General features: G+C 39.9%; 1 protein-coding gene across 2 annotated transcripts; it reads right to left on the minus strand.

Annotated features, from left to right (window-relative positions):
* Window positions 1–5497: 5497 nt before the first annotated feature.
* Window positions 5498–8551, minus strand: LOC137800889 (nucleolin-like). 2 transcript variants are annotated; one of them, XM_068598255.1, is made up of 4 exons: window positions 8324–8551; window positions 7413–7478; window positions 6254–7331; window positions 5498–6120 (listed from the first exon to the last, which is right to left on the minus strand). In XM_068598255.1, exons 2-3 carry the CDS (start codon window positions 7459–7461, stop codon window positions 6691–6693), a joined length of 690 nt encoding a protein of 229 aa, XP_068454356.1. In that variant the 5' UTR covers window positions 7462–7478; window positions 8324–8551; the 3' UTR covers window positions 5498–6120; window positions 6254–6690. The 2 variants fall into 2 exon arrangements, with proteins under 2 accessions (XP_068454356.1, XP_068454355.1); XM_068598254.1 differs by having other exon boundaries at window positions 6254–7478.
* Between the last annotated feature and the right edge of the window lie 7439 nt (window positions 8552–15990).

Below are 15990 nucleotides of genomic sequence, written 5' to 3' on the forward strand. Positions count from 1 at the left end.
ATACTGCACATTGCTGGCTGTTCCTCCATTTTATTTATATCAACATACACTATTACAAATATCAATACTTAACAGCAGTAACAGTAATGCCTTCGAGTCAAATGGAAATCAAAAATATATTAAATATACATACATTTTGTCGTACATTTAATTATATCAGAAATATTATGATATTGTTTCTAATATAAAGACATATCTAGAAAGACATTCAGTAAATAAACTACATAAAGTACATAAAGTACATAAAAATATTGTATTCTATGTGACAAATTAAAAACTTAAAAACCTTCAGAATGGTTATTTCTCGTTCAGCCTGAACCGTCAGTCTCCTTCTTGCTTTCTGAGCAGATGAAACATCTGCTGACAGCTTCCTGTGTGTGTGAGGAGCTTCCTGAACCCACCAGCACAGAAGAAGCAGGTGGAGACAAACTACGTCCTCTGTGCTGGTGGGGACGGGACGGACCTCGTCCTCTCGGCTGGTGGCGTCGGGGTGGAGGGGCAGGAGGACCGTACTTACTGGGTCTCTGACTCTTTGGGGTGCTGAGAGGGTTCCCAGCTCTGCTGTGGGTCTGGGGCGTCCCGGGATGACGGGTTAGTTGACCTCCACCCTCAGCTGCCCCGAGAGTGAGACCTGAGGAGTCCTGCCCTGTGAGACACAAACACAAGAGATGAATACTTTTGAACTCAACTACAAAACCTTTACATTGTTGTGTTAAATGACCTCCAAAGATGGAATCATATTACTGATATTTCTAAACTCCTGGAGAGGGATTACTTACTCGGCCCACTGGAAGAAAGGCGACCGCCGCTCTTCATCTGGTCCTGTAGTCCTCCATCCTTCTCTGTTCCGTCTTCAAGGAGACGCTGGATGCTGCTTCCTGTATCACGGCCATCGATACCTGCGTAAAAGAGACTTGGAAACTTTTCTTAACGTTAGTAGTTTTTACCGCACATCTGTCTGGTTCAGCTTCACCTAACTATACAAATAAACAGAGAGAGTAAAATGATGTTCCTGGGAATCTCGACTTTTCCAAACTCCCAATTCCAAACTCCAAAGTACACAACTGGGGGCGGAGCTTCTTCAGGACCAAAACCTCTGCTGCAGAGTGCTACCTATTACCAACCCCGCCATAGGTTGAGGAAAGGCTGTCTGGTGCTTCATCAGTCCTGCCAGACATAAAGGTTTTACAATCCTGCAGCAAACAGGCTGTCGGTCTCAGTCCGAGTCGTCGTCCTCATCCCACTGCCAGTATCTTCTGAAGGATCCGAGGTCAGAATCTCCGTAGTCCTCTTCTCTGGTCCTCTTGGCGGAGGATCCAAGGCCCGACGAGGAGGGTGCAGACTCTTCGTCGTCCTCTTCTCTTTTCCTCTTGGCGGAGGGTCGGAGAGGGTCTTCTTCTTCTTCTTCTTCTTCTTTTTCTTCTTCTTCTTCTTCTTCTTCTTCTTTTTCTTCTTCTTCTTTTTCTTCTTCTTCTTCTTTTTCTTCTTCTTCTTCTTCCTCTTCCACCACTTCTTCATCTTCTTCCTCTTCTACTGCCTCTTCGTCCTCTTCTTCCTCTTCTTCCTCTTCTACTGCCTCTTCGTCCTCTTCATCTTCTTCCTCTTCTACTGGCTCTTCGTCCTCTTCTTCCTCTACTGCCTCTACTGTCTCTTCGTCCTCTTCATCTTCTTCCTCTTCTACTGCCGCTTCGTCCTCTTCTTCCTCTACTGCCTCTTCATCCTCTTCTTCCTCTTCTTCACCTAAGGAGCTGTATCCAGAATCTTCGCTCTCCCAGTCTTCTTCTTCGTCGTCCTCCTCCTCATCGTCCTCCTCCTCGTCTTCCTCATTTTCCTCTTCTTCGTTGTACTCTTCTTCATTGTACTCTTCTTCGTTGAACTCGTCGTCGTCTGGAATGAACACCCCGTCTTCCCAAAAACCAATCACAAAATTACCGTTCATAAATGCAATCTCCAACCTATCTTCATTACCTGCGTCGCCTTCGGCGATCCTGATGGGGCTTCTTCCAGGATGCTGCATGATGTAGTTCACACCAGCTGAGAGGGAAAGGTTCAAACGTAAGGATTTCACATGAAATTAAATATTTCTGGATTACATTGAGCAATAATCAAAGTTGAAAATGCAGAATATTCATCACAACAACAGACAACACAAGAGTCTGAGCCTTTAAACATTTAACAGTTATCAAACACAGTGCAGTTCTTCCTCTGTTAGTTTAAACAGATGAGGGAATCAGAAGCAAATAATGCATGTTGACACTTAATGGTTAATATTGTTGTTATTACATTTTGTTAAAAAAAAAGACTTCAGTGTGTGAACAAAACGATCAATGGTTTGCAATAAACGGCGTGAAGGTGTTTAATTTACATTGCGCACAGCGTCATGACGCACAGTGAAACATAGCGATATTAATCCAACATGACCACAGTCACCTCTTTCGTTTATTACTCATTAAATTATTACTCAATAAGTCACGTTTCCACAGTCAAAACAAACCAACTCAGAGTCACCTGCAGGTCACGTGCCGAACGTACGTATTAAGAATTCCATAAAAATGGCTCAGGCGCCATTTTGTTTTTGATATTTTAATGTTAAACTTCGACGTTTTGATACCTTAAACACAAATTAACTGGGTTTTTGAACATCTATAATAATTGTTACCCCACTCCACACATTTCCTGCAATTTTTAAGAAGTTCTGTCGATTATATATTATTTTACAGGCTCGACAATATTCAGTGACTTTTTAACCTTAAAACTTTTTGACATTGAGACTTTTAACCTAGAAATCATTGATTTCAAAACAGAGAACACTTTTAAAAATATAACGGGATACATTGACAGTAGAAAAAGTATTATTTGATGTAAAAGTGGTCTTACCTGCACAGCTCTCGTCCAGCTCACAGCCTGGTCGCTTCAGCAGGGCTCTGTCTCTCTCTCGATGTCTCTGAAGTCCTTCAGGGTCCTGTCGCTCTCGATAGTAGAGTTCTGTTCGCCAACAAGTTTTGTTTCTCTCAAAGTCTCTCTCAAAGTTTTCTTTACAGTTTTGGGTTCACAGGAGGCTGTCAGCTGCTCGTGTCAAAGTCCAAAGTGTAAAGGGAAGATCCAGAACCGCCGCGGCCCTCAAGTAGCCTCGGTCCGGTTTCCATGGCAATTACTGACGGGTTGCGTGCTTGCGTGCGATTGCGCAATACAGAAAGAGAGACATATTAATTATGTTTCTCATATCAAATATGTCTTTTCATTTGATTAATACTAGAGTTATTTTAATTGTATTTGTCAGCTATTGTTGTAAACATTACACAACCCGTCTCTGCAACACGTATTTAAAGTTAAACTTAAGCCTACTTATTTGCATTCATTAATCTTACTACAATCACTGCTCCTAATGGCTATGGATGGGTTAAATGCAGAGAGCAAACTATTTCATGTCTGTCATATGACGACGTAATAGTTTAGTTTTACAATGTTAACACAACATTCTGATAGATCCTTACTTCCCTTAATTCCCTTGTCGATGTGAAGCGGGTCCGTTTCCTCTCCTGCTGCACTGCAGCTCATCGTGAGTCTGAAGGTTACAATGCAGAGCTATAGCTTCATGCATAGCAGACATTATAGCAAAGATAGATTGGTTTTCTGAAAATATTATCACAATACTCTCATTAAATTATAATTACATTATTGTAATATTACAACTTTATTCTCGTAATGTTTCTTTTTTCAATCAAAATGCTGGGATTTCTTTGGGAACATAAACCTTTGTGTCTCCATGTTGATGACATGTGTTCCTTGTTGTAAACGTGTTGTTGAACAAAGTGTCTCACAACAGAACACATCTGTTGAACACTAAAAGACTACCTCCAGGTAAACGAAATAGACTTTGTTATCGTGCAATATTGTGGATAATGATGCTCTCGTTGTATCAATCACAGCATTTGAAGCGTTGTGGGCTCATCTGTACATAACTAATAGCTGCTGTTAGTTTACATTAATATGACTTGTGCAACCTTGTTTGCATGTAATTTGCATCAGTGCAATAAAGCGCATTGAACATCTATGTATGTTTAACAGTCTGACTTCCATGATGAATGTGTACAGGTCCATTTACTGTCACTTGCAATTTATTTTTCCTCCGTTCTTTTCCTAACCTCTTAAAAGTGCTTCTAAAGTGCACCATTTGCTGAGGTGGGAACCTGGTGCAGGAGATATCAGAACGATGGAGAAGCTCACTTCATCCAGGTTGTTGACTAATGTGGATATTTTCCAGGTGTTAACTGGCCCGTGTACAACCTGCTCTGCATGTGTCACACAGATCTCTCCGTCTGATCTGTGTGACACTGTACGTCTAACTAAGGACTTAGTTTCTCTCCATTTTTGCATCGGACTGTACACCTGATGTTTTACGGTTGACCCCTGACCTCTGACCTGTTGCCTGGTTTCCACAGAAACAGAGAAAATTTTTGTAAAATGCTTCTTGTTCTACAATTAGAACCCCCACAATGCCAAGGTGTGTCTGTGGCTCTTTCTTTTGTTCATCAAAACACTGATGTGCAATATTTCACAGACGAGACTACATGTGCACGACTTCATCTTCTGTGCACACTGCACTCATCACTCTTCACTGCCACTCACATCAACTGAGCTACTGCACAACAACACACATGTTGTGTGCAGAGAAATAGTTTTTCCCATGTGTAGAATTCATTTGTAGTTTATAGGCAATACAGTGATCTCACAATACTTTGACAAACATTCGTATTATCATTCTTATTAGTGGTCATGGTGGCTTACTGCACAAAATATCATAAGAGAAAACAAACTGATAATGAGGCCTTTTAACCCTTTTAACATCTGGACATTACTCATTTCATAAATCTTCATGTAATGTGCATTCAGTAACTGACCACATGTCAAAGTAATGTGAGCCAGCCCTCTTTATTAACACATACATGTTACCTAAAATGAACCAAAGCATGTTGCGCAACCTCAGGCGTGACCAGCAGGGGGCGACAGCGGAATGTCTGTAATACTTACAGAATATTGACTGAGTCTCACATTCACAGAAACGTTCATCTCATAATTTAATTGATGTTGATTGATATCTTGCAATGACTCTCAAATGTTTCATTGATCTATTTCGGTCGACAGTATGTACCTGACAATACTCTTTAGGCCGGACTTCTGTTTGTTGCAAAGTAAAAAACACAAATGTACCTTTTAGTTATTTTCTATTTCTTTATTTTATTATGCCTAGTGTTGGTAAGTTCTAGATGTTTATTTATAAACAAGCTACAGCAGTGTTATGGAAAGGATTAAATAATTAAGTTCCCACATGGTTTCCACCTTATAAATTAAGGTCACATCTTGTTCACTTGCACCTACATGTATGTATCATCACCTTCTGTTCTGGTACACGATCAGTAAAGATTACAATTGTTTATGAGTTCATTTGAAAACAATTGGGAAGAATTATACTGCACATTGCTGGCTGTTCCTCCATTTTATTTATATCAACATATACTATTACAAATATCAATACTTAACAGCAGTAACAGTAATGCCTTCGAGTCAAATGGAAATCAAAAATATATTAAATATACATACATTTTGTCGTACATTTAATTATATAAGAAATATTATGATATTGTTTCTAATATAAAGACATATCTAGAAAGACATTCAGTAAATAAACTGTATAAATTCTGTACATACAGGTTACATAAAAATACTGTATTCTATGGGACAAATGAAATACTTAAAAACCTTCAGAATGGTTATTTCTCGTTCAGCCTGAACCGTCAGTCTCCTTCTTGCTTTCTGAGCAGATGAAACATCTGTTGACAGCTTCCTGTGTGTGTGAGGAGCTTCCTGAACCCACCAGCACAGAAGAAGCAGGTGGAGACAAACTACGTCCTCTGTGCTGGTGGGGACGGGACGGTCCTCGTCCTCTCGGCTGGTGGCGTCGGGGTGGACGGGCAGGAGGACCGTACTCACTTGGTCTCTGACTCTTTGGGGTGCTGAGAGGGTTCAAAGCTCTGCTGTGGGTCTGGGGCGTCCCGGGATGACGGGTTAGTTGACCTCCACCCTCAGCTGCCCCGAGAGTGAGACCTGAGGAGTCCTGCCCTGTGAGACACAAACACAAGAGATGAATACTTTTGAACTCAACTACAAAACCTTTACATTGTTGTGTTAAATGACCTCCAAAGATGGAATCATATTACTGATATTTCTAAACTCCTGGAGAGGGATTACTTACTCGGCCCACTGGAAGAAAGGCGACCGCCGCTCTTCATCTGGTCCTGTCGTCCTCCATCCTTCTCTGCTCCGTCTTCAAGGAGACGCTGGATGCTGCTTCCTGTATCACGGCCATCGATACCTGCGTAAAAGAGACTTGGAAACTTTTCTTAACGTTAGTAGTTTTTACCGCACATCTGTCTGGTTCAGCTTCACCTAACTATACAAATAAACAGAGAGAGTAAAATGATGTTCCTGGGAATCTCGACTTTTCCAAATTCCCAATTCCAAACTCCAAAGTACACAACTGGGGGCGGAGCTTCTTCAGGACCAAAACCTCTGCTGCAGAGTGCTACCTATTGCCAACCCCGCCAGAGGTTGAGGAAAGGCTGTCTGGTGCTTCATCAGTCCTGCCAGACATAAAGGTTTTACAATCCTGCAGCAAACAGGCTGTCGGTCTCAGTCCGAGTCGTCGTCCTCATCCCACTGCCAGTATCTTCTGAAGGATCCGAGGTCAGAATCTCCGTAGTCCTCTTCTCTGGTCCTCTTGGCGGAGGATCCAAGGCCCGACGAGGAGGGTGCAGACTCTTCGTCGTCCTCTTCTCTTTTCCTCTTGGCGGAGGGTCGGAGAGGGTCTTCTTCTTCTTCTTCTTTTTCTTCTTCTTCTTCTTCTTCTTCTTCTTCTTCTTCTTCTTCTTCTTCTTCTTCTTCTTCTTCCACCACTTCTTCATCTTCTTCCTCTTCTACTGCCTCTTCGTCCTCTTCTTCCTCTTCTACTGCCTCTTCGTCCTCTTCTTCCTCTTCTACTGCCTCTTCGTACTCTTCATCTTCTTCCTCTTCTATTGCCTCTTCGTCCTCTTCATCTTCTTCCTCTTCTACTGGCTCTTCATCCTCTTCTTCCTCTACTGCCTCTACTGCCTCTTCTTCCTCTTCTTCCTCTTCTTCACCTATGGAGCTGTATCCGGAATCTTCGCTCTCCCAGTCTTCTTCTTCGTCATCCTCTTCCTCATCTTCCTCTTCCTCGTCTTCCTCTTCCTCGTTTTCCTCTTCTTCGTTGTACTCTTCTTCGTTGTACTCTTCTTCGTTGAACTCGTCGTCGTCTGGAATGAACACCCCGTCTTCCCAAAAACCAATCACAAAATTACCGTTCATAAATGCAATCTCCAACCTATCTTCATTACCTGCGTCGCCTTCGGCGATCCTGATGGGGCTTCTTCCAGGATGCTGCATGATGTAGTTCACACCAGCTGAGAGGGAAAGGTTCAAACGTAAGGATTTCACATGAAATTAAATATTTCTGGATTACATTGAGCAATAATTAAAGTTGAAAATGCAGAATATTCATCACAACAACAGACAACACAAGAGTCTGAGCCTTTAAACATTTAACAGTAATATCAAACACAGTGCAGTTCTTCCTCTGTTAGTTTAAACAGATGAGGGAATCAGAAGCAAATAATGCATGTTGACACTTAATGGTTAATATTGTTGTTATTACATTTTGTTAAAAAAAAAGACTTCAGTGTGTGAACAAAACGATCAATGGTTTGCAATAAACGGCGTGAAGGTGTTTAATTTACATTGCGCACAGCGTCATGACGCACAGTGAAACATAGCGATATTAATCCAACATGACCACAGTCACCTCTTTCGTTTATTACTCATTAAATTATTACTCAATAAGTCACGTTTCCACAGTCAAAACAAACCAACTCAGAGTCACCTGCAGGTCACGTGCCGAACGTACGTATTAAGAATTCCATAAAAATGGCTCAGGCGCCATTTTGTTTTTGACAATTTCATGTTAAACTTCGACGTTTTGATACCTTAAACACAAATTAACTGGGTTTTCGAACATTTATAATAATTGTTACCCCACTCCACACATTTCCTGCAATTTTTAAGAAATTCTGTCGATTATATAATATTTTACAGGCTCGACAAAATTCAGTGACTTTTTAACCTTAAAACTTTTTGACATTGAGACTTTTAACCTAGAAATCATTGATTTCAAAACAGAGAACACTTTTACAAATATAACGAGATACATTGACAGTAGAAAAAGTATTATTTGATGTAAAAGTGGTCTTACCTGCACAGCTCTCGTCCAGCTCACAGCCTGGTCGCTTCAGCAGGGCTCTGTCTCTCTCTCGATGTCTCTGAAGTCCTTCAGGGTCCTGTCGCTCTCGATAGTAGAGTTCTGTTCGCCAACAAGTTTTGTTTCTCTCAAAGTCTCTCTCAAAGTTTTCTTTACAGTTTTGGGTTCACAGGAGGCTGTCAGCTGCTCGTGTCAAAGTCCAAAGTGTAAAGGGAAGATCCAGAACCGCCGCGGCCCTCAAGTAGCCTCGGTCCGGTTTCCATGGCAATTACTGACGGGTTGCGTGCTTGCGTGCGATTGCGCAATACAGAAAGAGAGACATATTAATTATGTTTCTCATATCAAATATATATTTTCATTTGATTAATACTAGAGTTATTTTAATTGTATTTGTGAGTGATCTGCTGCTATATAGTACAGCTATTGTTGTAAACATTACACAACCCGTCTCTGCAACGTCTATTGTGAGAGAGAGAGAGAGAGAGAGAGAGAGAGAGAGAGAGAGGGAGAGAGAGAGAGAGAGAGAGAGAGAGAGAGAGAGAGAGAGAGAGAGCTTTAATTATCTGCTGTGTTTATACATTTCTTTCTTCTTTGTATTCATATTTTTAACATTAACGTCAAAACTGTTCTATTCTTATCTTAAGTTATCTTTATATATATTTGAGATCACCATGTATAATGTTTGTATTTTTAAGTCAAACTCAAGCCTACCTATTTTTATTCATCATAATTGGTATGGGTTAAATTCAGAGAGCAAACTTTATGTGTGTGTGTCATGTATGTAATACGACGACGTAATAGTTTAGTTTTACAATGTTAACACAAAACTCTGATCGATTCTTACTTATTGTTTTGCCTCTGCCATGTAAACGTGTGATTCTCATGCCAATAAATTCCCTTGTCAATGTGAAGCTGGTCCGTTTCCTCTCCTGCTGCACTGCAGCTCATCGTGAGTCTGAAGGTTACAATGCAGAGCTATAGCTTCATGCATAGCAGACATTATAGCAAAGATAGATTGGTTTTCTGAAAATATGATCACAATACTCTCATTAAATTATGATTACATTATTGTAATATTACAACTTTATTCTCGTTATTTTTCTTTTTTCAATCAACATGCTATACGGCTTTTCAGGGAACAGAAACCTTTGTGTCTCCATGTTGATGACATGTTCCTTGTTGTAAACGTGTTGTTGGACAAAGTGTCTCACAACAGAACACATCTGTTGAACACTGAAAGACAAACAGCTGGTAAATGAAATAGACTTTGTTATCGTGCAATATTGTAGACAATGATGCTCTCATTGTAATAATCACAGCATGTGGATGATTGGCTAACGATGTCATTGTTTTGTTCTGCTTATTGGTCAGAGGAGACCAGCTGATCTACAGCTGCTGTCATGATTGACGCCCCGAACAATGACAGCGCATGAGTGCGCATGCGTGAGACGTGATGGCAGATGCATGAGAAATAAATGGCTTTCAAGAGTTTGGTCTTCCGACTGAATTTACGCTAGAGCTTCGTTTGTGATGATTTTTTAATTTTTTTAATTTTCTGAAACACTGAAACACTAAAAATCTGAAACACTGACGCTGTCCGACTCAAGAAAAACGCGATGGACTTAAATGCACAGACGGACCAGTTCAGTCTAATGGAGGTTTTATCCTGTGTTCCCATTCTGACCTATATTATAGTATGCCAGAACAATATAATAATGTATGTCCCAATATTGAATATTGCAGCATGAAGATAATTATTCTGAAAAGATCAAACCACCTCATGTGACAATGAGTTTTCTAACAGGCTCTCCTGCCTCAAACTGATTTTAACCAGAAACATAACACATTTTAAACAGCTTTTCTATCTAAGACAAAGTGTCTTTAATGTGAAGTTGCTAGTTGCAGTTGCCCTGTCTGTCTTCAACGTGTTAAAGACAGCAACATGATTGAGATTATTGAGGTCAAACACTTTCCTAACGACCACTGTTACATTTTTATTTAGCCCAGATTACCATAAAGACTATCATTGAAACAAGTTTCTGTAGTTTTCACAGTAATATTACTGTGTACTGGCCACATTACTGTAGAACTTGTATACAGCATGTTGCTGAAGATCTGCAAAGCATCATGGTCAAAATTCATTCCCGGGTGAATCATACTGTGTAAATAAATGTTGCTGTGAATCACAATACAGTCATTTTGAGCAGTTTTTCCCTTTTCAGCAATCTGCCATGAACAGTTTAAACATAATTTTCAACACAGATGTTAGCTTTAGCTTTCACGCAGACAAAGGGGGAATCATCATTGCTATACCTCCGTTGCGTTACACAAAGATGACAGTAGGCTATAACGTCGTGTGCCGATGAACACCTGCTTCTCTCGACACAATTGTGGAGCAAGAGCTACAACATTTGTGACCACTTCAACTTCAGCAACAGCAAGGTAACGAAGCTCATTATTATTCCTTCATGTTTCCTTTTTTTGCCAGCATTTTGCAACTGTACTTTAATTACAAACAGCTCAGTCTCCTCAGGTAAAGTTACCGCGTAACGTTACGTGACTTCATAAAGAGGAAGTAGGAAGACACCTTCCTGCACCAGTAAGCTAACGTTAGTTAATAATAATATGTAATATGACCAAAACATAGTATTTGCTCGTTGAATTTTGGTATAAATCATTTGGCTTCATATTGTTAATAAATGGCATTAGTTTAGTGTAACTTGTCTTTAAATTAATTGGAATCGGCTGTGTGTGTTTGTGTGTGTGTATGCGTGCGTGTGTGTACGCGTGTGCGCGCGTGTGTGTTGGTGCTCGTTAGCTAAGGCTCGCTTCGTTTGGAGAAGTTTTGAGTCTTTTCTCTCTTGCTGGCCACCGAGCGACACCACGTGACACGGGTAACGTCACCGAGCACCACTGAAGCCAACGCACGCCAAGGAGAACCAGAAGGTCAGACCCAGGTCAGACTTTTACACAGCACAACATGTTGTGTGTTTTTGAGCTACATGACAAAGTTGTTGATACATTGTTGCTAGTTTAGCCTTCCTGTCGTGTTCGGGTCTCATCTGACAGATTTACAACTTTAATCAATCAGAAATATTGTGTTTGACATCGACCTTATGTTGTCCTCCATGCCCGGCATTTGAACTTATAGAATTGCTGATCACATTCCCTGCCACACACTTGTGGACACCCCAAGGCTCATCATGCTTGGTAAGATCCCAGTCGACAAAACACAACACAGGCTGAGGCTTTTTTAGTTATTATTGTGAGGACCACTTTGCAAGTGTGTCAGTGTTATAGGAAGTTATTGATATTGTTCAGCCCGCAGCAAATATCAGATTGAATGAGACACTGTATGAGATTCTGTCCCATTTGTCTTCAGTCAAGTCTGAACCCAACCCCTTTTTGCACTTGTGTCTTTGCACATGGTCTAGTGGTCCATATAGTGCACTCCTAGGTTTATTTGATGGTAAATGCAGGCAGGCAGGGGTTCAAGTGTTTCCCATTGGACTGGTTCTCCGTAGTAGTAATTTTTGGTAATGAAAACGCGGTTGTATTAGCTATTGTATTGAGTATTTAAGTTATTCAACTGCAAAAAAAAATCAACAGCATACTGTATTCTAGTTTTTTTTCTATTTTCTTTCCAACAACAAGGGTGTTAATGCTTTTAGAGGTATTAAAAAGGTTTTAAAAATCATTGAATTTGAAAAAACACAAACAAAATCTTTTGAAAATCTATTGAATTGAATAGATACTCCGGTTATATCAAACATGGTGATAGTCTTGATCGCTGTTAGTGGAGGCATCTGCGTGTTTAGAATGCAAGACGACAGAAATTACACATGTGGGTCAAGCCTTACTGCTTTCGACCTGATACGTATACATTTTTATTATCTATAAAGATGACTTACAAAATGATACTCCAGAGTGCTGGTTTCTTCGCTCAGTTTAACACTAGAAGGCAGTAAATGTTTCTCTGTGTTGGCCTCATGCTAAAGCAGTGCATCAATTTAACCGTAAAAAAAAACAAAAACAGTTCTCAACTGGGAAATTTACATTTGCCAAAAAAACATAACGTGGTGTCTCTTTAGTTTTTACAATGAAGTTCTGGCAGCCACAGTGTTTTATTCATTACAAAGATAATTATTACATTTTCAACAGTGTAGAGCCTCAATGTTTCTGTTCGTTAATGTCAGAGGTCAAACAGCTGACGGCTGCAGACGCACGCCGACCTGCCGGAACCAGAGGATCTGTTTGCTGCTCCTCGCGTAGTGTCTGTAGATGGTGCTCCTTTGCCAGTCTGCAAGGTCGATCTCCTGCATACCACACAGCATCACCTGTAACAGGAAACACGTTTATTCATATTGAATGATTACTTTTTTATTTTACACATATTTTAAATCAGCTTTTTAAATCAGATCCTTCTGCAAAACAAATTCAAGGTACAGCACAAGAAGTGCATATATCAGACCGGTCTCTTTACCATAGCACATATAAATGATAATGCATACCTCGAGCTCTTTGCCTCGTTAAAGCCTTCAAAGAAAGCCTGCGTCTGCTCTTCCACTCCTCTGGACATCCTCCACTCTGCTACCAGCCTGCAGGGGGCGACAGAGGCAACTAGTCACATGTTACACTCCACCTCGTCAAACTCTCAACACTAGAAATACAGTAACACTATGTGCTACTTTATAGCCTGAGGCTTCACAAAGTAAAACCAAGCTGACATGAAATCTACTGCGTTTACTATTGTGTGCCCATTTAAAAAAAGGCTGAATGAAAATGACTCAATACAAAACTATAAAAGCCTGTAATAAATTATTTTTTACCTGTAGTCCTTTTATAGACTTTATTGAATACTTTCCCTTGTTCTCAAGGCCCTGTTTACCTTCTTACTACAGTATTTGAACAGATGTATGTTCATTGTAACATAATTATTCAAAAACAGTTCATAAGCAATCAATACATCATAGAAAGACAATCACAACTCATTATAAAAGGATGAGCTTCTTAATAAACAAAACTAGTGCAAGCCATGCTTTCAACAATGATGGTCGTTCCATCACCTAGTCAATCAATGTGTTTATGAAAGTCTTCCTGAGCCTCTGCAGGTCAGCTAAAAATGATTCATAATAACAACTGTGTGGAATCAGTTTATTTTTGTATGTTTTTCGATGGCTGCATTTTTCAAGAAAACGTTTCAACTCTATTTACCTTCTGCATTGTTCTCTTAAGATCTTCTCCATTCTGCATGGACCTTAGTTAAGTTCCTTTATTAGTTATTTATCTCTATACTTCCTTTCCCTTTTAGTCATTTCTCTCCCTCAACTTGCAAATTCAAATCATATTTTAAACATTTGGGTGAAACTGTCCCTGATTCAACATCAAGATAAGATGTCACATTGGAGGACATGGTTTTCAGTGATGTAAAATGTATCAAGTTCCTAAATATTGATGAAAGATACTCACTTTAAAAAGTTGTAATTCATTAATCATAAGACAAGATTTAGATTTGTAAAACAAAGCAGTTTTCAAGATAACAGTGAGAGTGTAATCGTTTATAATTCTGACATTTTTTATATGAATCATTTCTATCTTGTATGACAGTGAAAATGTCACGTCCACAGCGCGGTTTTATGGAACATGAGCTTCACTCAAATAGTTAATGCAGTGGATCCTCTTTATTTGTGTGTCATGTGATGCAGTGTGAACCTACTTTTTAAGCGTGTGTGCCATAATTGTGTGTGTGTGTATATATATATATATATATATATATATATATATATATATATATATATATATATATATATATATATATATATATATATATATATATAAAGCTCCACATGTGATAACATTCTCCCATTTCTCTGAGTGGAAATATTTATGCTAAGTCCTCATTTGAGCATGCAGTTCAAACAGACAGGGTCCGGTGTTCTTTCCCCTTTTTCCAAACGCAGTCAGCCTCCGGGGGGCCTTCCCAGACAAGACGAAGCATTGTGAGTGCGGCCCGCCCTCCCTTCTTCCCTGCCCCAATATGCATGTGTTTATATCAAGGCCTGATATCCATTTTCCATCGCACACTCCTTGTAGCCCGGAGTTATTTATTTTTAGCAAACAGGGAACAGTTTCAAGGGAGCTGTGTGATCCATCACAGGTGTCCCGTCGCCCACTGAGAGGACGCACGGCTGACGATGGTTAAGGAGAGGAAGATGAAAAAGAATGAATGGGTTTGGCAGCTCAGGAGCATGGGCGTCGTCTTCCACAACTTTGAAAAAGCATCACGTGAGAGCAGGATTGTTACTTTTTGATGTAAATATTTCTAGTCTTTCGACACCAGCCTGATTGTGTTTATATTAATTTGATCATTGTGTGACCATATGCTAAGTTTTTCATGAAGTTTGAGAAACTGTTACTCATACTCCTACAAACTGTATAAGATTGTGACAATGTTGAAAAGTATGGCATGTGCTGCACAAGATTCACGCAGATTTTGGGTCTAATTCCCTCGCCTCCTGCCAAACTTTCCTGTGGTGTAAGGTATGTTAGGAGCGGTTTCTTTTTTTACATACCCATCTCTTCTTCGAGGTCCATCCCGGCCGCACCAATTTCGAATCCCAAGTATTCAACAACAATGTTCAGTATTTAGGATCCAATAGAATGGTGTGAGAGGGGATTCCCAAGGAAGCAGAAGAAGCAAAAAGCAAGCAAAACTATTGAATTTATCAATACATTTTGTTATGTGTGGTATCTATCTATCTATCTATCTATCTATCTATCTATCTATCTATCTATCTATCTATCTATCTATCTATCTATCTATCTATCTATCTATCTATCTGCAGGAAATTAGTACACCACTCTTGCTTTTGCATCTCATTTGATTGCCATGTAGTTTGTACCGTTTACAATGTAAATGCATCCCTATACCTATGATATGCTCTAAACAACAAGTGCAGTAGTTTATGATGTGAGACAGATGGTGGGTTGGCTGGTGGTCGGGGAGGTGGATGTGTCAAACAAAGACTAGACTCTCAACCAGGAGACTGCATGGTGTCCTAAAGTGTTGTTTTTGTAAAAAAAAAAAAAAAAAAGTAACGTCACTAATACTTTTGATGTGTTTTCCGTTATGTTCTTGACATACATATTTGACGAAGTTCACGTAGTTATTTTAAGCACAGACATGTTTTTCTTGTCCGAACTAAGTGGCCGTTAATCATTGCTTGGTTGACAATACGTATTTCACGATAACGACGAAGGCGTTAAGTGACACGTGACAAAAAGTTTGACAATGTTCACCGTGTGGTGTGTATGAATGCCATCACATTCTATTAGTTTGTTGTGTTGACCTGTGGTTGTCTGGTACCCTGTGGAGTTCTTGGACACAAATAAAAGTAAGTTTAAATTCAGCATTTTGCATCAAAACACATGTGTCCTTGAGGCCCCATTTTCCTTCTTATAAAACACCTGCTAAGTTCCATTTTAAAGCTCTTCATATCCTTTCCTTTACATCCTCATTTACAAATCGTCTAGCAGCCTCACTCCAGGCCTTTGCTGGTGCATTGCCACATTTGTTTGCACGATAGCTGGCAACTCTCCGGTAGAAATGGCCGGCCCCACCAGCACACCTGGGTACCAGCTGTAGTCAAGACCAGTATCAT

This window comes from Clinocottus analis, unplaced genomic scaffold (genome assembly GCF_023055335.1).
Source record: "Clinocottus analis isolate CAN_PGR_092001 unplaced genomic scaffold, fCliAna1.0.p SCAF_4, whole genome shotgun sequence".
Classification (NCBI taxonomy): domain Eukaryota; kingdom Metazoa; phylum Chordata; class Actinopteri; order Perciformes; family Cottidae; genus Clinocottus; species Clinocottus analis.

Excerpts from the sequence above, each read along its gene's own strand:
- LOC137800889 (XM_068598254.1), bottom strand. The coding sequence starts at position 7,461 with ATGCAGCATCCTGGAAGAAGCCCCATCAGGATCGCCGAAGGCGACGCA.